Below are 17604 nucleotides of genomic sequence, written 5' to 3'. Positions count from 1 at the left end.
TACTCCAGTCATTACAAGGAAGAAACAGACATTACACGAATTAATTGAAAACTGTCCGCTACTTCAACAATTTCGTTTCTACTGATGAATCTCACTATCTCACACACCAAACTTTAACTTTGAAAAGCGCAAACCGGAAGTAATCAAGAAGTTAGCTACAAGATTCTGGCGTGCGTCTCAAAAAGTTTCCTCTGTTTATCTTTAGCTACCTCTTTAACCGTTTTCGTTGGTTAGATTGTTAGAATTCTCAAAATACCAAATGAACAGACACGTAGAGGATGATTCATATGAGATAGAGGAGCCAAGTGATGAAGAAAGAGCTGAAGACAGGTTACATGTTTTGGCGTAAGCATTTGGCTAGATGGCTAGGAGACTTAACGTAAGCTGGTGGGTGGTTCAATGCAAGCATGGTCGCTAGTGATGCTACTAGTAGGCTAACGTGTCAATGTTAATGGTTTGGGTATTGTGTTAACATTATGTTACCTTGATTTGCTTTTAGGCCCTTAAAATGTAAGACTACTTGGACAAATCTGTGATGCAGGGTTGGGGTCAATTCCATTTCAAAAAGTGCCAATTGAAATCAATGATCTCAGTCCTCCATAAGTACTTTATTGTTGGGGCGCAAAAGTTGTGAGTGTTGTTCAAACAGGATATGACCAATTTAAAACTGTACATCATCAAGACATCCCTATGTTATTGCTGTATTTCCAGCTCTGAGGATGAGCTGGAAGTGCTCTTGAACGGGACCCCGGATCAGAAGAAGAAACTCATCCGAGAATACCTCACTGGGGAGAGTGAGTCCTCCAGTGGGGATGAGTTTGAGAAAGAGATGGAGGCAGAGCTCTGCACCACCATTAAAACTATGGAGTGCAAATGGTTGCCCCTTACAGCATCAGCAGGTGGAATTTCCTTCTAGCATTATTTGTTATTTTTGTGGGGGATACTTGTCCAATTAGTATGCCTACCTATGCACAGCGTTCTGTTATGAATAGTAATAACACTTCAGCTGCATTTACTGAATTTGTTGGCCATTTTATCTCAATAACATTGTACCGCTGTACTCATTGATGAGTGTCCATCTGTCCATCCCAGGGGAGACTTCGGGTACCAGTGATAATGCTTCAACACCTGGGTTGCCAGAGCTTTATGACAATGTTTATTTTGACTCCGATTCAGAAGAGGAGGAAACGGCTCCAAGTAAGTGTGTAGCTCGGATTCATTGGTAAACCAAGCTCTGTGACACCGAGGGACGGTTTCCTGGACGCAGATTAAGCTTAGCCCTGGACTAAAAAGCAATTTCAATGGAGATTCTCCATCCAGCATGTTTTTAAGTTCACGACAGTCTTATTGTGTTGTACAGATACTGCAATAAAAAACAATAATTTGATCCTCTTCTGCAGGTAGTTCGTTGGGTAAGAGATGCAGGAAACAGCGATCCATCCCCACCAACGATGAACTACTGTACGACCCTGATGAGGATGACCGGGATCAGGCATGGGTGGACACCAAGAGGAAGAGGTAAGCAATGTACAGTGCCTTGCGAAAGTATTCGGCCCCCTTGCACTTTGTGACCTTTTGCCACATTTCAGGCTTCAAACATAAAGATATAAAACTGTATTTTTTTGTGAAGAATCAACAACAAGTGGGACACAATCATGAAGTGGAATGACATTTATTGGATATTTCAAACTTTTTTAACAAATCAAAAACTGAAAAATTGGGCGTGCAAAATTATTCAGCCCCTTTACTTTCAGTGCAGCAAACTCTCTCCAGAAGTTCAGTGAGGATCTCTGAATGATCCAATGTTGACCTAAATGACTAATGATGATAAATACAATCCACCTGTGTGTAATCAAGTCTCCGTATAAATGCACCTGCACTGTGATAGTCTCAGAGGTCCGTTAAAAGCGCAGAGAGCATCATGAAGAACAAGGAACACACCAGGCAGGTCCGAGATACTGTTGTGAAGACGTTTAAAGCCGGATTTGGATACAAAAAGATTTCCCAAGCTTTAAACATCCCAAGGAGCACTGTGCAAGCGATAATATTGAAATGGAAGTCAGACCACTGCAAATCTACCAAGAGCTGGCCGTCCCTCTAAACTTTCAGCTCATACAAGGAGAAGACTGATCAGAGATGCAGCCAAGAGGCCCATGATCACTCTGGATGAACTGCAGAGATCTACAGTTTAGGTGGGAGACTCTGTCCATAGGACAACAATCAGTCGTGTATTGCACAAATCTGGCCTTTATGGAAGAGTGGCAAGAAGAAAGCCATTTCTTAAAGAGATCCATAAAAAGTGTCGTTTAAAGTTTGCCACAAGCCACCTGGGAGACACACCAAACATGTGGAAGAAGGTGCTCTGGTCAGATGAAACCAAAATTGAACTTTTGGGCAACAATGCAAAACGTTATGTTTGGCGTAAAAGCAACACAACTGAACACACCATCCCCACTGTCAAACATGGTGGTGGCAGCATCATGGTTTGGGCCTGCTTTTCTTCAGCAGGGACAGGGAAGATGGTTAAAATTGATGGGAAGATGGATGGAGCCAAATACAGGACCATTCTGGAAGAAAACCTGATGGAGTCTGCAAAAGACCTGAGACTGGGACGGAGATTTGTCTTCCAACAAGACAATGATCCAAAACATAAAGCAAAATCTACAATGGAATGGTTCAAAAATAAACATATCCAGTTGTTAGAATGGCCAAGTCAAAGTCCAGACCTGAATCAAATCGAGAATCTGTGGAAAGAACTGAAAACTGCTGTTCACAAATGCTCTCCATTCAACCTCACTGAGCTCGAGCTGTTTTGCAAGGAGGAATGGGAAAAAATGTCAGTCTCTCGATGTGCAAAACTGATAGAGACATACCCCAAGCGACTTACAGCTGTAATCGCAGCAAAAGGTGGCGCTACAAAATATTAACTTAAGGGGGCTGAATAATTTTGCACGCCCAATTTTTCAGTTTTTGATTTGTTAAAAAAGTTTGAAATATCCAATAAATGTCGTTCCACTTCATGATTGTATCCCACTTGTTGTTGATTCTTCACAAAAAAATACAGTTTTATATCTTTATGTTTGAAGCCTGAAATGTGGCAAAAGGTTGCAAAGTTCAAGGGGGCCGAATACTTTCGCAAGGCACTGTATCCACATAAAACAAACTGTTACAAAAGTGTTTTGCTATGTAAGAGGTACCAGTGCATCAAGTCTGACACCAACAGGCTCTTGACCAGCTTCTATCCCCAAGCAATACGACTGATAAATAGCTAACAAAATATCTACACGGACCGAGTTTACCTTGTATCTATATTTCAGTATTGGCACTGTCTCTGCACACTCACAGGGCCCTACACACACACACAGTCCAACAAACACTCACTCCATCATATCCTCACTCACACCTTTGTCTGTACATTATGCCTTGAATCTATTCTACCGTACCCTGAAACCTGCTCCTTTTACTCTCTGTTCCGAACGTACTAGACGACCAGTTCTTATAGCCGTTAGCCGTACCCTTATCCTACTCCTCCTTTGTTCCTCTGGTGATGTAGAGGTTAATTCAGGCCCTGCAGTGCCTAGCTCCACTCCCATTCCCGAGGCGCTCTCATTTTTTTACTTCTGTAACCGTCAAAACCTTGGTTTTATGCACGTTAACATTCACTGCTTTGGCACACTCAGCCAACCTGGATGTCCTAGCCATGTCTGAATCCTGGCTTAGGAAGGCCACCAAAAACCCTGAAATTTCCATCCCTAACTATAACATTTTCCGACAATATAAAACTGCCAAAGGGGGCGGAGTTAGCCTGCAGAGTTCTGTCTTACTATCCTGGTCTGTGCCCAAACAATTCAAGCTTCTACTTTTAAAAATCCACCTTTCCAGAAACAAGTCTCTCACCATTGCCGCTTGCTATAGACCACCTTCTGCCCACAGCTGTGCCCTGGACACCATATGTGAATTGATTTCCCCCCATCTATCTTCAGAGGTTGTGCTGTTAGGTGACCTAAACTGGGACATGCTTAACACCCCGGCCATCCTACAGTCTAAGCTTGATGCCCTCAATCTCACACAAATTATCAATGAACCTACCAGGTACAACCCCAAATCTGTTAACACGGGCACCCTCATAGATATCATCCTAACCAACCTGCCCTCCAAATACACTTCTTCTGTCTTCAACCAGGATCTCAGCGATCACTGCCTCATTGCCTGCGTCCGTAATGGGTCTGCGGTCAAACGACCACCCCTCATCACTGTCAAACGCTCCCTAAAACACTTCAGCGAGCAGTTCTTTCTAATCGACCCGGGTATCCTGGAAGGATATTGACCTCATTCTGTCAGTAGAGGATGCCTGGTTATTCTTTAAATGTTCTTTCCTTACCATCTTAAATAAGCATGCCCCATTCCAGTTTTTTTTAACCAGGAACAGATATAGCCCTTGGTTCACTCCAGAACTGACTGCCCTTGACCAGCACAAAAACATCCTGTGGCGTACTGCATTAGCATTGAATAGCACCCGCGATATGCAACTTTTCAGGGAAGTTAGGAAACAATATACACAGGCAGTTAAGAAAGAAAAGGCTAGCTTTTTCAAACAGAAATGTGCATCCTGTAGCACAAACTCCAAAAAGTTCTGGGACACTGTAAAGTCCATGGAGAATAAGAGCACCTCCTCCCAACTGCCCACTGCACTGAGGCTAGGAAACACTGTCACCAAAGATAAATCCACGATAATTGAGCATTTCAATGTCTTTTTCTACGGCTGGCTATGCTTTCCACCTGGCTACCCCTACCCCGGTCAACAGCCATGCACCCCTCACAGCAACTTGCCCAAGCCTCCCCCATTTCTCCTTCACCCAAATCCAGATAGCTGATATTCTGAAAGAGCTGCAAAATCTGGACCCGTACAAATCAGCCGGGCTAGACAATCTGGACCCTCTCGTTCAAAAATGATCAGCCGAAATTGTTGTTCAACCTCTTTCGTATCGTCTGAGCTCCCCAAAGATTGGAAAGCTGCCGCGGTCATTCCACTCTTCTAAGGGGGAGACACTCTAGACCCAAACTGCTACAGACCTATATCTATCCTACCCTGCCTTTCTAAAGTCTTTGAAAGCCAAGTTAACCAACAGATCACCGACCATTTAGAATCCCACCGTACCTTGTCCGCTATGCAATCTGGTTTCCGAGCTGATCATGGGTGCACCTCAGCAACGCTCAAGGTCCTAAGCAATATCATAACTAGAGGTTGTGCAATGTAACAGGAATATTTAGACTTATGGATGCCACCCGTTAGATAAAGTACGGAACGGTTCCATATTTCACTGAAAGAATAAACGTCTTGTTTTTTAGATATTAATGACATAATATCTGTGTGTTATCATGTTATAATTAAGTCTATGATTTGATAGAGCAGTCTGACTGAGCGGTGGTAGGCAGCAGCAGGCTCGTGAGCATTAATTCAAACAGCACTTTTGTGCGTTTGCCAGCAGCTGTTTATAACTTCAAGCCTATCAACTCCCGAGATTAGGCTCGTGTAACCGATATGAAATGGCTAGCTAGTTAGCGGGGTGCGCGCTAATAGCGTTTCAAATGTCACTCGCTCTGAGACTTGGAGTGGTTGTTCCCCTTGCTCTGCAAGGGCCGCGGCTTTTGTGGAGCGATGGGTAACGCTGCTTCGAGGGTGGCTGTTGTCGTTGTGTTCCTGGTTCGAGCCCAGGTAGGAGTGAGGAGTGGGACGGAAGCTATACTGTTACACTGGCAATACTAAAGTGCCTATAAGAACATCCAATTGTCAAAGGTTAATGAAATACAAATGGTATAGAGAGAAATAGTCCTATAATTCCTATATTAACTACAACCTAAAACTTCTTACCTGGGAATATTGAAGACTCATGTTTAAAGGAGCCACCAGCTTTCATATGTTCTCATGTTCTGAGCAAGGAACTTAAATGTTAGCTTTCTTACATGGCACATATTGTACTTTTACTTTCTTCTCCAACACTTTGTTTTTGCATTATTTAAACCAAATTGAACATGTTTCATTATCTATTTGAGGCTAAATTGTTTTGATTGATGTATTATATTAAGTTCAAATAAGTGTTCATTCAGTATTGTTGTAATTGTCATTATTATAAATACATTTTTTAAAAATCGGCCGATTAATCGGTATCGTTTTTTTTGTTTGTTTTTTTGTCCTCCAATAATCGGTATCGGCGTTGAAAAATCATAATCGGTCGACCTCTAATCATAACCGCCATCGATAAGAGACAATACTGTGCAGCTGTATTCATCGACCTGGCAAAGGCTTTTGACTCTGTCAATCACCACATTCTTATCGGCAGACTCAACAGCCTTGGTTTCTCAAATGACTGCTTCGCCTGGTTCACCAACTACTTCTCAGACAGAGTTCAGTGTGTCAAATCGGAGGGCCTGTTGTCCGGATCTCTGGCAGTCTCTATGGGGGTGCCACGGGGTTCAATTCTCGGGCCGACTCTTTTCTTGGTATACATCAATGATGTATCTTGTTGCTGGTGATTCTCTGATCTACCTCTACGCAGACAACACCATTCTGTATACTTCTGGCCCTTCTTTGGACACTGTTAACTAACCCCTAGATGAGCTTCAATGCCATACAACTCTCCTTCCGTGGCCTCCAACTGCTCTTAAATTCTGTTAAAACTAAATGCATGCTCTTTAACCGATCGCTGCCCACCCGTTCAGCATCACTACTCTGGACGGTTCTGACTAGGAATATGTGGACAACTACAAATACCTAAGTGTTTGGTTAGACTGTAAACTCTCCTTCCAGACTCACATTAAGCATCTCCAATCTAAAATTAAATCTAGTATTGGCTTCCTATTTCGCAACAAAGCATCCTTCACTCATGCTGCCAAACATACCATCGTAAACTGACTATCCTGCCGATCCTCGACTTTGGCGATGTCATTTACAAAATAGCCTCTACTCAGCAAATTGGATGCAGTCTGTCACAGTTCCATCCTTTTTGTCACAAAAGCTCCATATACTACCCACCACTGCGTATGCTCTAGTTGGCTGGCCCTCGCTTCATATTCGTTGACAAACCCACAGGTCATCTAAGTCTTTGCTAGGTAAAGCCCCGCCTTATCTCAGCTCACTGGTCACCATAGCAGCACCCACCTGTAGCACGCGCTCCAGCAGGTATATTTCATTCGTCACCCCCAAAGCCAATTCCTCCTTTGGCTGTCTTTCCTTCAAGTTCTCTGCAGCCAATGACTGGAACGAATTGCAAAAATCAGTGAAGCTGGAGACTCATATCTCCCTCACTAACTTTAGGCACCAGCTGTCAGAGCAGCTCACAGATCATTGCACCTGTGCATAGCTCATCTGTAAAAAGCCCATCCAACTACCTCATCCCCCCATACTGTTATTTTATTTATCTTGCTCCTTTGCACCCCAGTATCTGTACTTGCATATTCATCTTCTGCACATCTTTCACTCCAGTGTTTAATTGCTAAATTGTAATTATTTCACCATTATGGCCCATTTATTGCCTTACCTCATTTGCACACACTGTATACAGACTTTTTCTATTGTGTTATTGACTGTATATTTTTTATTCCATGTTTAACTCTGTGTTGTTGTTTGTCACACTGCTTTGCTTTATCTTGGCCAGGTCGCAGTTGTAAATGACAACTTGTTCTCAACTAGCCTACCTGGTTAAATAAAGGTGTGGGAGAGAAACAATAAAAAAAAAACACACATTTATACTGACTCTGCACATGCAAGCTGCTGCTACTCTGTTTATCTTATATCCTGTTGCCTAGTCACCTTACCCCTATACATATTTACCTCCATCACTCCAGTATCCCTGCACATGTAAATATGGTATTGGAACTGAGCATACTATATATTTCCTGTATTAGGGTTAGGGTTGCACATGAGGCCTCATCTTCACTGTCACCTTCCAACCTTGTTGAGGATGGCTCGTTGTCAGGCTTAAAAAGCCTCAAATTTGCCCGGGTGGTCACCAACTTTTCAACCCTTGTATTGGTCAGCCTGTTGCGTGCTTTGGTGTGTGTCTTCCCAAACAAGGACCAGTTGCGCTCTGAGGCGGCCGATGTTTGTGGGATTTGGAGGATGATGGAGGCAACAGGGGAAAGAGCCTCGAATCCACAAAGTCCCTTCCACCAGGTGGCTGATGAGATATGTTGGCACGACTGCCATATTGCATCTCCATCCCAAAGCCCTTGCTTGGAAGTGCACTTAGCCAGACTGCCAAGAACCTTGCCTTTATCCAGGCCAAGGTGGCAAGACACGGTAGTGATGACACTATAGGCCTTGTTGATCTCTGTACCAGACAGGATGCTGTGGCGTGTATGGGCTTCAGGCAGAAGTCTTCTCGCTTTTTCATGCATTTCAGAACTGCAGTTTCCTCTGCTTGGAGCAACAGTGAAGTGGGAAGGGCAGTACAGATTTCTTCATCAGTCAGACAATGGCATTGTCACCCTCAATCCGTGCAATGGCTACTGCTATAGGTTTCAGGCTGCTTACCACTCTCTCCCAAAATACATCATCCAGGAGGATCCTCTTTATGGGGCTGGTCATATCGGCAGACTGATATGGCCATTTCTTGGAGAGACTCCTTCCCCTCCAGGAGACTGTCAAACATGATGACAACACCACCTTAACAGGTGTTGCTGGGCAGCTTCAATGTGGTGCTCTTATTCTTCTCACTTTGCTTGGTGAGGTAGATTGCTGCTATAACTTGATGACCCTTCACATACCCAACCATTTCCTTGGCTCACTTGTAGAGTGTATCCATGATGTCCTTGAGGAGCAGATTCAAAGCATGAGCAGCACAGCCAATGGGGGTGATGTGAGGGTAGGACTCCTCCTCTTTAGACCAAGCAGCCTACATGTTCACAGCATTGTCTGTCACCAGTACCTTCTGTGGTCCAAGGCCATTGATGACTGCCTTCAGCTCATCTGCAATGTAGGGCCCGTGTGTCTGTTGTCCCTTGTGTCTGTGCTCTTGTAGAATACTGGTTGAGGGGTGGAGATGATATAGTTAATTATTCCTTGCCCACGAACATTCGACCACCCATCAGAGATGTCTGCTTTCTCTATGATGTGCTTGACCTTCACTTGAACTCTGTTGAAGTCTGCGTCCAGCAAATGAGTAGATAAAGCATGTCTGGTTGGAGGGGTGTATGCTGGGCGAAGAACATTCAGAAATCTTTTCCAATACAAATTGCCTGTGAGCATCGGAGGTGAAGCAGTTGCCCGAGCTTTGTATGCAAGACATTCATCAGCATTTCTCTATGTTCCTCCATTGAGTAATAAAATCTTCTGATTCCAGGAGGACCATGAGCTGTTGCTATTGATAAGGTGTCTGATTAATCATTTTCACCTCGAATAGAAGTAGAGGGACTTTTGTCCGAGGTTGCTTGTTGTGAGCGCTGAGTGAACTTTTTGCACTTGGCCAGATGATTCTGCATCTTTGTTGCATTCTTCACATATGATTTGGCACAGTAGTTGCAAATGTACACAGCTTTTCCTTCTACATTAGTAAAGATTAGAAATAAATTAGTTTTTTAAAAACAAATACAGTTCCATGTACAGATAAATAGTTAAGCAGTTAGATTAAACAACTCCTTTGGATAAATGTTTTAAAATGAATCATGTATGGAAACGGGTGAATTAATAATACTCAGTTAGCAGGCTCAAGCAAGCTAAAACCCACATGGTAGCAAAAACAAACTAGCATAAATTGTTAACGAGTTAGAAATGATTTACACACACTTTGCTGTAGGCTACTATTTACTAGTTAACAAAAAATCATGTATGTCATATAAAATATATTTACCCCGTCCAGTATTGTAATCAAAATTTACCAGAAAGGATGTGGTCCTTGGCTCAGACATTGTAGTAGTGTGGGCTCAATAGCGTCTCATTAGTGTGCAATATCTTGAGAATCAGCTGTACATGTGATGGAAGAGTGCACTGCACACGTGATGGAAGAATGCACTGTTCATGCAGAGGGTTCACTGTTATAAGCTAACTGTTTTTGATGAATTTAAGCATGGGACATTTCTGGAAAAATTCCAACCCTTTGCAACCCTATATAGTATACTTGCTTACTTTATTGTGTATTTCTTGTGTTTCTTTTATTTTTTTCTAGTAAAACATTTTTGGTTTATTGAATTATTGGGCTTTGAGTTTGCAAGAGAGTCATTTCACTGTACTTGTGCATGTGACATAAAAATAAAAAATAACCAGGTGAAGGTTTAAAGAAAATCTAAATATTTAGGGTCGGTTTCCCGAACCCAGATTAGGAAAGCATGCTTGGAGAATCTCCTTTGAACGTGCTTTTCAGTTCATGAGTAGGGTTTGTTTTGGTCACAGATGTCAATTATGTTCCCCTGTTTGATCAGGTACAATGAAAAGAGAAGATTGCCATCTTCACAGAACAGAAGAGGGCAGTCCCAGGGGCTTCCAAGCAGCGATGCTGTCCTTAACTGCCCAGCATGCATGACCATGCTGTGCCTCGACTGCCAAAGGTAAGAAATTAAGACTTGTAGATTAATTTGGCCGTGAATATTGTCGAAATAGAAGAAACATTTAATTTGTCTGAGTTTTTTTTTTGTCCACAGGCATCACAAATACAGGACCCAATACAGAGCCATGTTTGTCATGAACTGCACAGTAAACAAAGAGGAGATTTTACGGTACAAAACACTCAACGAGAACAATCTGAGGAACAGAAAGAGGAAAGGGCGTCAACCAGAGCCAACAACGGCAATTGAAGCCACAGATTCAGGAGTGGTGGTGGGTGGAGAGATCTACCATCCTGTCCAGTGCACAGAGTGCTCCACTGAGGTGGCAGTGCTCAATAAGGACGAGGTCTACCACTTTTTTAACATCCTCGCCAGCCACTGCTAAAATGACTGTTGCTGTGACCTTTGATATCTCTGTTAAAACATTTGTTACCTGAATGTACATGGCAACATATTTTTGTGTTATAATTGCCTGAAGGCACATGCCAACATATTTTTCTGTTATAAGACCGGTGTGTATTTTGTAAAGGTATGCTGTACAGCCACTGTCTTCCAACGTTATATTAAGTTTACCCCTATGGTATTTATTGTATTTTTCTTGATATTTTTTTGTGTGTGTGTGCAACAAATCTACTTATTTTGTTTTTCTGAAGTTGGACCTGGCTACCATAGATATTTGGTCATTAGTACATATCAAAATAAAATGTTTTTAATATTTTGTAGTTAAACTCTCTTACTTAACTTTCCTCTGATTGTATTACTAGAAATAATAAGAAAACAAAACATACATTTGAGTTTATTGCAATGAGCAAAAATGTAAAGGGAATATTTCAACCCAATGTCATTGAATCATGTAAACTAGATCTTAGTTGTAGCATATGATTTGGCAGAAAGAGATTTGGTTCAGATTTATCCTAAAAGTTTTATCCAAAAGCAAGGAGGGACCAAATATGAAGGGGCCACCGCATGGGGACATTACTGGTCCCCAGTGGGTTTAAATTAGCACCAAAGATTGTACTTTCCATCTCCATTTCTTTGGTAGCAGTGTATTTTATAGAATAAGCTTTTCTTTTGAAATCCGAGGAGTCAGTACAGGAAAGGAAGTGGGAACTCCCCTTTACGTGTCGTTTTTCATGGAATTCGTGATTGGTTGACAAAGAAAAACGTGTGATTAAACGTCATTGTCACCAGGAACTAATCGGCGATCATTAAAAAGAAGAGAGAATACGACGTAAAGTTATGGCGTTTGAAGATGTCTGGAAGAAAATCTCCTGGTTGTATTACCAGTATATTCTCGTCACGGCTTTATACATGTTGGAACCTTGGGAGAGAGCAATCTTCAGTATCCTTTTTGGGTTGAGAATGGTTCGAAAATAACTCGTCTACCTGGGTATCTTAGCTTGAGATAGGCACGGTGTTGTAGTTCATTACCTTACGTAGTCGACTGAACTCAACGTTTTGCAATGTAGTTGAGCGGGGACTAACTAGTATGGTAAATCTTAGCGTTTAGTCGGCTACACCTTGCGCTATAATTTCGAGTCGTTACAAAGTAATAAACAATTACTGCTGATGGACAACCGTACTAGTCCGCCCTAGGACAGTGTAGTGTGGTGAAATTTGTCAAATTTTTACAGCCAGGTAGTAGGGCCTTGTCGCACCTGTAAAAAGCGTGTTTGCGCAACTCTCGCGAAATGTGGAACTCTGGTCTCCATCTGTATTTCAAATATTAATTCCATTTGCTTTATCTGGCATAAGACGTGAATGTGTTGACCAAATATTTTTTATAACTAACCCACGATAGACCGCAGCTTGTCGTTTCCAATATCAACAAATTAATCATAGTAGGCAAAACAACCAATGAGTTATTTGCATGTATTTACATATTTTCTTTATGGAACGGCTGAAGTGGGCGTGTGCAATAACCAGTAGTGTGTGTGCCACAGAAAGAATTTGACTCAAGCCACAAAATTAAGGGAAATCCACCCCTCAAATTTCCTAATTTCCTTTAGCCACAAAATTAAGAAGAAGGGGGGGTTTCATCAGGCCAGAAAATAGCCTTGCCGAAATCCCCCCACCCCCTTTTCTAATTTCCTTAATTTTGTGGCTAGAGTCAAATACTTTCTGTGGCACACACTACTGGTCAACATGAGCTACCAAAATGACCCAAAAGTGTGCCAGGCCTTGCTGTCCCAAGATAAAAAAAGATTTTGGCAGGCAAGATAGCCTTGCCGAACCCCCCCTAATTTCCTTAATTTTGTAGCTAGAGTCAAGTACTTTCTGTGGCACACATCAGAGTCAAATACTTTCTATAGAACAATAGAACAAACTTCACATCAGGATAGGCAACTGAAATTAATAATTAATTTGTGTGTTATATTAAACACAAGAGGAGGGAGTAAAATGTAGGCAAGCAATAAACATTTCAGAACAACTACTAGTCGAATAAAACATGGGAGAGATGATGCATTTTGGCAAAGAGATTTATTTATATACTAATACACTTGAAACAAATAGCCAAACTGAAAACTGCAGACATTACTAGTGCCTCCCCGTGATCAAACTGACATAATAAATCAAATCAAACGCAGCTTGAACAGAAATCTCAACTAGCAAGCAAGTTGCAGCAATGAGTGGGTACGAGTTTACGTGAAGGGGGGTGGAATTCTGTCAGGGGGGAGCTTTTTGGCACAACACCGGCCATTGGGCTTCCTCTCTGCATATTTGGTAGTGAGTGGAAACGTCAACCAGATTCTTCACACTTATACATCCCGTGAAATATCAGTGTCATTGTTCTATCTGTGTGTAGACTGATAGTTATATCAAGTAAGTTGGAAACTGGTATACATTTTTTTTTAAAGGCAAGATATGACTATCCAAAAATTTGTGAAGACATCACACTAGTAAATTATCTGATGACTGAAGAATTATACATTAGCCTGCCAGTGCCTACCCATTTGTATTGGTCCTAGTTGTAAGACTAAAATGAAATGTACACTGAGTGTACAAAACATTAGGAACACCTGCTCTTTCCATGAAAGACTAACCAGGTGAATCCAGATGAAAGCTATGATCCCTTATTGATGTCGCTTGTTAATCCTTAAATCCATTGATGCACCCAATCTAAGAAATGTAATAAAAAAATCCCCATCAAAATCCGTCAGTTTAAACTAGAGATATGTTTTTTTGTTGCATAGGCTGTGTCTCAATGCACAGCATCCGCCTATAGGGGTCTAAACAGAAAACACAAACGGAGCCGACGGAGCATAGCACAGTGTCGCAATGTATTTTTCCTCACAAAAGGGGCGGCTCCTTGTAATGCGCTCCGACAGTCGAGTACTTCCGTGCCACATGAAAATTGGAACTCACTGTATCGTCCCATCCATAGCCGTGGGGGCAGTGTTGTGTAGGCAATGAAGCTTGATCTATAGGCTATGCGTCAAAGTACCCTATTTTGCATCGATAAGCAAATATAATCTAAGTGACTGTTCAAACAATAAACCAAACAACATTGTAGTCTTATTAAAATCTCCACCAAAATGTTTTTGGGTTAGAAGTAATAACTAGTGATTACAGGCGACTGAAGCTAGCCATGTGCTTTTTTCTCCATTACCAAAACATGACATATTTGTAGCAGATATAGGAATGAAAAAATGAGCATTAATACACGAGCACCATATCAAACTGAGATAATGTTTAGGTTACACCGGCAAGTATAAGAATATTTGCCAGGCATATTTGGGGCTCCCGAGTGGCGCAGCGGTCTAAGGCACTGCATCTCAGTGCTAGAGGTGTCACTACAGACCCTGATTCGATTCCAGGCTGTATCACAACCGGCCGTGATTGGGAGTCCCATAGGGCAGTGCACAATTGGCCCAGCGTCTTCCGGGTTAGGCCGTCATTGTAATTAAGAATTTGTTCTTAACTGGCTTGCCTAGTTAAATAATAAATATAAATCTGATCATTTCACATGGAGATGCTGAAAATCCACTTCACTCAGTGTAGATGAAGGGGAGGAGACAGGTTAAATAAGGATTTTCAAGCCCTGAGACATTTGAGACATGGATTGTGTATGGGTGCCATTCAGAGGGTGAATGGGCAAGACAAGCGTGCCTTTGAACAGGGTATGTTGCACCAGCTTGAGTGTGTCAAGAACTGCAACACTGCTGGGTTTTTCACTCTCAACAGTTTCCCGTTTGTAACAAGAATGATCCACCACCCAAAGGACATCCAGCCAACTTGGCACAACTGTAGGACGCATTGGAGTCAACATGGACCAGCATCCCTGTGGAACACTTTCAACACCTTGTATAGTCCATGCCCGAACGAATTGAGGCTGTTCTGAGGGCAGAAGGAGGTGCAACTCAATATTAGGAAGGTGTACCATATTTAGCTTACCTGTGGCTTGCTGTCTTTTACTAAAGGTCTAGGCTGCGTTTCAAACACATAAAAGACACCCTCCTCCACTTACCCTCCCTCACCTTACGCCCTTGGGAGAACCCCGTGGCCATCTTTGTCGCCGGTCCAAATGATTGGCCAAGCAAGGGAAGTTGGCAACATAAGCCCCTCAGCCCTCATTTTTGATTGAGTTTGCGAGTGTACAATTATGTTCACTCCGGGACCTGAAATACCCCATAATTCAATTTGGGATGATTGTACATCTGCTAAGAAAAGTCAGCCAAAGCTTAAAACCAACATTAATATGGAGAAGTCAACATAAGTAAAAACAAATGTAAATAAGTTAAAAATTGTGCTACTAATGCACATGACGGCTCAAACACGTATCATAAAAGTCATTTTTTTTTTGTTTGGTTGGCTTTTGGAAACGTTAGCTTGCCCATAGAACTTTCCCTGACATCACACTTATACATTGTTATTTCCAATATACCTGATATAGTCGGATGGCTAGTATTCGATGTCTTCGGATGCGTTGTCTTCTAGCCAAGATATGAAATGCAATCATAATTGACTGTAGCACATATAAAGCACACACAACAGCTACCGGTGGTTCCATGACTGAAAAAACAGTCAGGTCCACTTAATTTGAGGGCTGTTTGGAATGCCCTAGTCAATAATAGTTATAAGTATTGGTACATTTCCTTAACCTCTCTCTCAGACTCCATCCTGATATCTGTAGCAGGGATGGCTGTGTACACTGGCTACGTGTTCATGCCTCAGCACATCATGGCCATACTACAGTACTTTGAGATGGTTCAATGACACGAGTTGTACCCAAGCCTGGGTGTGCCTGTGACTGCTGTCACCATGGAATTAGAATGAATTCTCATTTTAATTTTATGGCTGTCACCTGGACCTGGAGGACAGACGGGGAGAGAGAGAACGAGGATCTCATTCCATTTCCTGGAACTATTTTTTTCTGTGCTTGTCATCATGGAAACATGAACAGTGTTCTTGGACAGGGTGGGGGGGGAGTACACTGGCACGTCTGATGTTCTAGGACATTAAACCATTGTTGTCTTACTGAGTTGCTTTGCAGTTTGCACAGCAAATGTAACGGTTTTGTTGTTTCCTATTGCACAGATATACACAGTTATTATTCACTGTACCTTTTTAGAAATCGCTTTTTATGACATTCTAAATCCCTCCTGCAATTGTTATTAGAATTTTTTTTCCCGGGGTGGCATATTTTATCACATATTCGTATATACGATTGTATACATATCTGTAAAACTTTCGATTTGATATGTTGGTTAGCAAAAATGTTATATTTGTTATGAAACTAACTGAGCAGTCTCAGGATGGAAAGCCACGTTTTGGGGGCATTGCTGAAGCTAACTGTGACATTATCTTTTCTTTAATATATGTAACAAAAATGACCAAATGTCTGTATTCTAAATCTCAAACATTTGTTTTTATTTTAAACGTTAATGTTTCTGAAGTGTCATTGCTGTTGACACATGCTCTAAAATAAATCTCTTTCGTGTGGAGAATTTTGAGGCTCCAACTTGTTTTGCCATTTCCTGTACATCTAGAAACGTCTTGAGTAAGAAATGAGTATAGTTAATTAACATCCTAAGAAATGGAATACAGTACTTGTTACTCTGTTACTCTGCTTTGGAAGAAGCAGGTGGTAAGGGCAGAAGGTAGCTTTGCGGTTAGAGAGGTGAGCCAGCAACCGGACGGGAAACATTGGAAGGGAAGTGAGCTAGCAACCAGAGGGTTGCTGATATATAATCCTAGATGCCATTGCCTGCTGTTGTGCCCTTGAGTAAGGCACTTAACCCCCCCACAACAACAACAGCTCCCAGTGTGGCAGCCCCCCCGGACCTCTCCAAAACATGTATGTGTGTCTTTTGGAGGGGTTAAAAGGGGAAGTCAAATTTCAGTTAGTCCATGTGTGGATTTGACCATTAAAGTGATCTTCATCTTAAAAGTCAATATATTGTTTAAATAAAGATTTAGTGTTGTGTCACATAAAAATATTATCTGGTTTGTGTGAAAGATAACATCATGAATGATGTGAAGGCAATGACATAACTATTTAAAATATTTCCTCATGCCTAGCTTGCCACTCAGTTGTCAATCAAAAGGTCGGTGGGAGTGGCTGTAATAAGGAATAACCAATGGCCAAATTCAACACACTGACTGGCACAGGCTCGAAATTAAAATAGCAGCTGGTTACTTTTTAAGCTTGTGGGTGATGATGTTCTCACGTACACACTCTGCACGTTGCCTGGAGTTTGTACTGCTCCTCTCAGGTCTAGTGTAAATAAAGTGCTCAGCCCGCCAGCGTTGCAACTAGAATTAAGCTCCCTGTGAGCTGAAGCAACAGTTCAGCTGTTGGTGAGGGAGGGAGACTTGTGGAAAACAAAACCTGTTCACCCTTCACATCACTCTCTTGGGTCGTGTTCAGTATAGGGAGAAAACTATTTCGAAACCGAGAGGTACTGCCTGAACTTGTACAATAAGAACACAGCTTTTTGTGTTCTGTTGTGAAACGTTTTGCTATGGTGTGCCCTACTGGGCACAACCCTGTTCAGTTCCTTCTCAGAAGAATCCATCCTGACTTTCTTTCAACTTTCAATTATTGGCCAGAGCCTTAAAATG

The 17604-nt window shown here is 41.9% G+C and overlaps 2 protein-coding genes across 3 annotated transcripts; both read left to right on the top strand.

Annotated features, from left to right (window-relative positions):
• The first annotated feature begins 10 nt into the window (after window positions 1-10).
• Window positions 11-11254, top strand: LOC110505780 (E2F-associated phosphoprotein). Of its 2 annotated transcripts, none has more exons than XM_021585214.3 (6): window positions 11-345; window positions 712-899; window positions 1093-1197; window positions 1401-1518; window positions 10417-10542; window positions 10636-11254. In XM_021585214.3, exons 1-6 carry the CDS (start codon window positions 260-262, stop codon window positions 10922-10924), a joined length of 912 nt encoding a protein of 303 aa, XP_021440889.3. In that variant the 5' UTR covers window positions 11-259; the 3' UTR covers window positions 10925-11254. The 2 variants fall into 2 exon arrangements, with proteins under 2 accessions (XP_021440889.3, XP_021440891.3); XM_021585216.3 differs by having other exon boundaries at window positions 127-387.
• A 485-nt stretch (window positions 11255-11739) lies between these two features.
• On the top strand, window positions 11740-16499 carry sptssa (serine palmitoyltransferase, small subunit A). The gene is given in 2 exon segments (NM_001165152.2): window positions 11740-11881; window positions 15653-16499. Coding segments are annotated over 2 exon segments (207 nt in total). The 5' UTR covers window positions 11740-11778; the 3' UTR covers window positions 15757-16499.
• Window positions 16500-17604: the final 1105 nt, after the last annotated feature.

This window comes from Oncorhynchus mykiss, chromosome 25, assembly GCF_057628025.1.
Source record: "Oncorhynchus mykiss isolate SJ-2025 chromosome 25, ASM5762802v1, whole genome shotgun sequence".
In the NCBI taxonomy this organism is placed as follows: domain Eukaryota; kingdom Metazoa; phylum Chordata; class Actinopteri; order Salmoniformes; family Salmonidae; genus Oncorhynchus; species Oncorhynchus mykiss.
The sequence above is the reverse complement of the archived record's forward strand: the minus strand, read 5'-3'. Positions and strand labels throughout refer to the sequence as shown.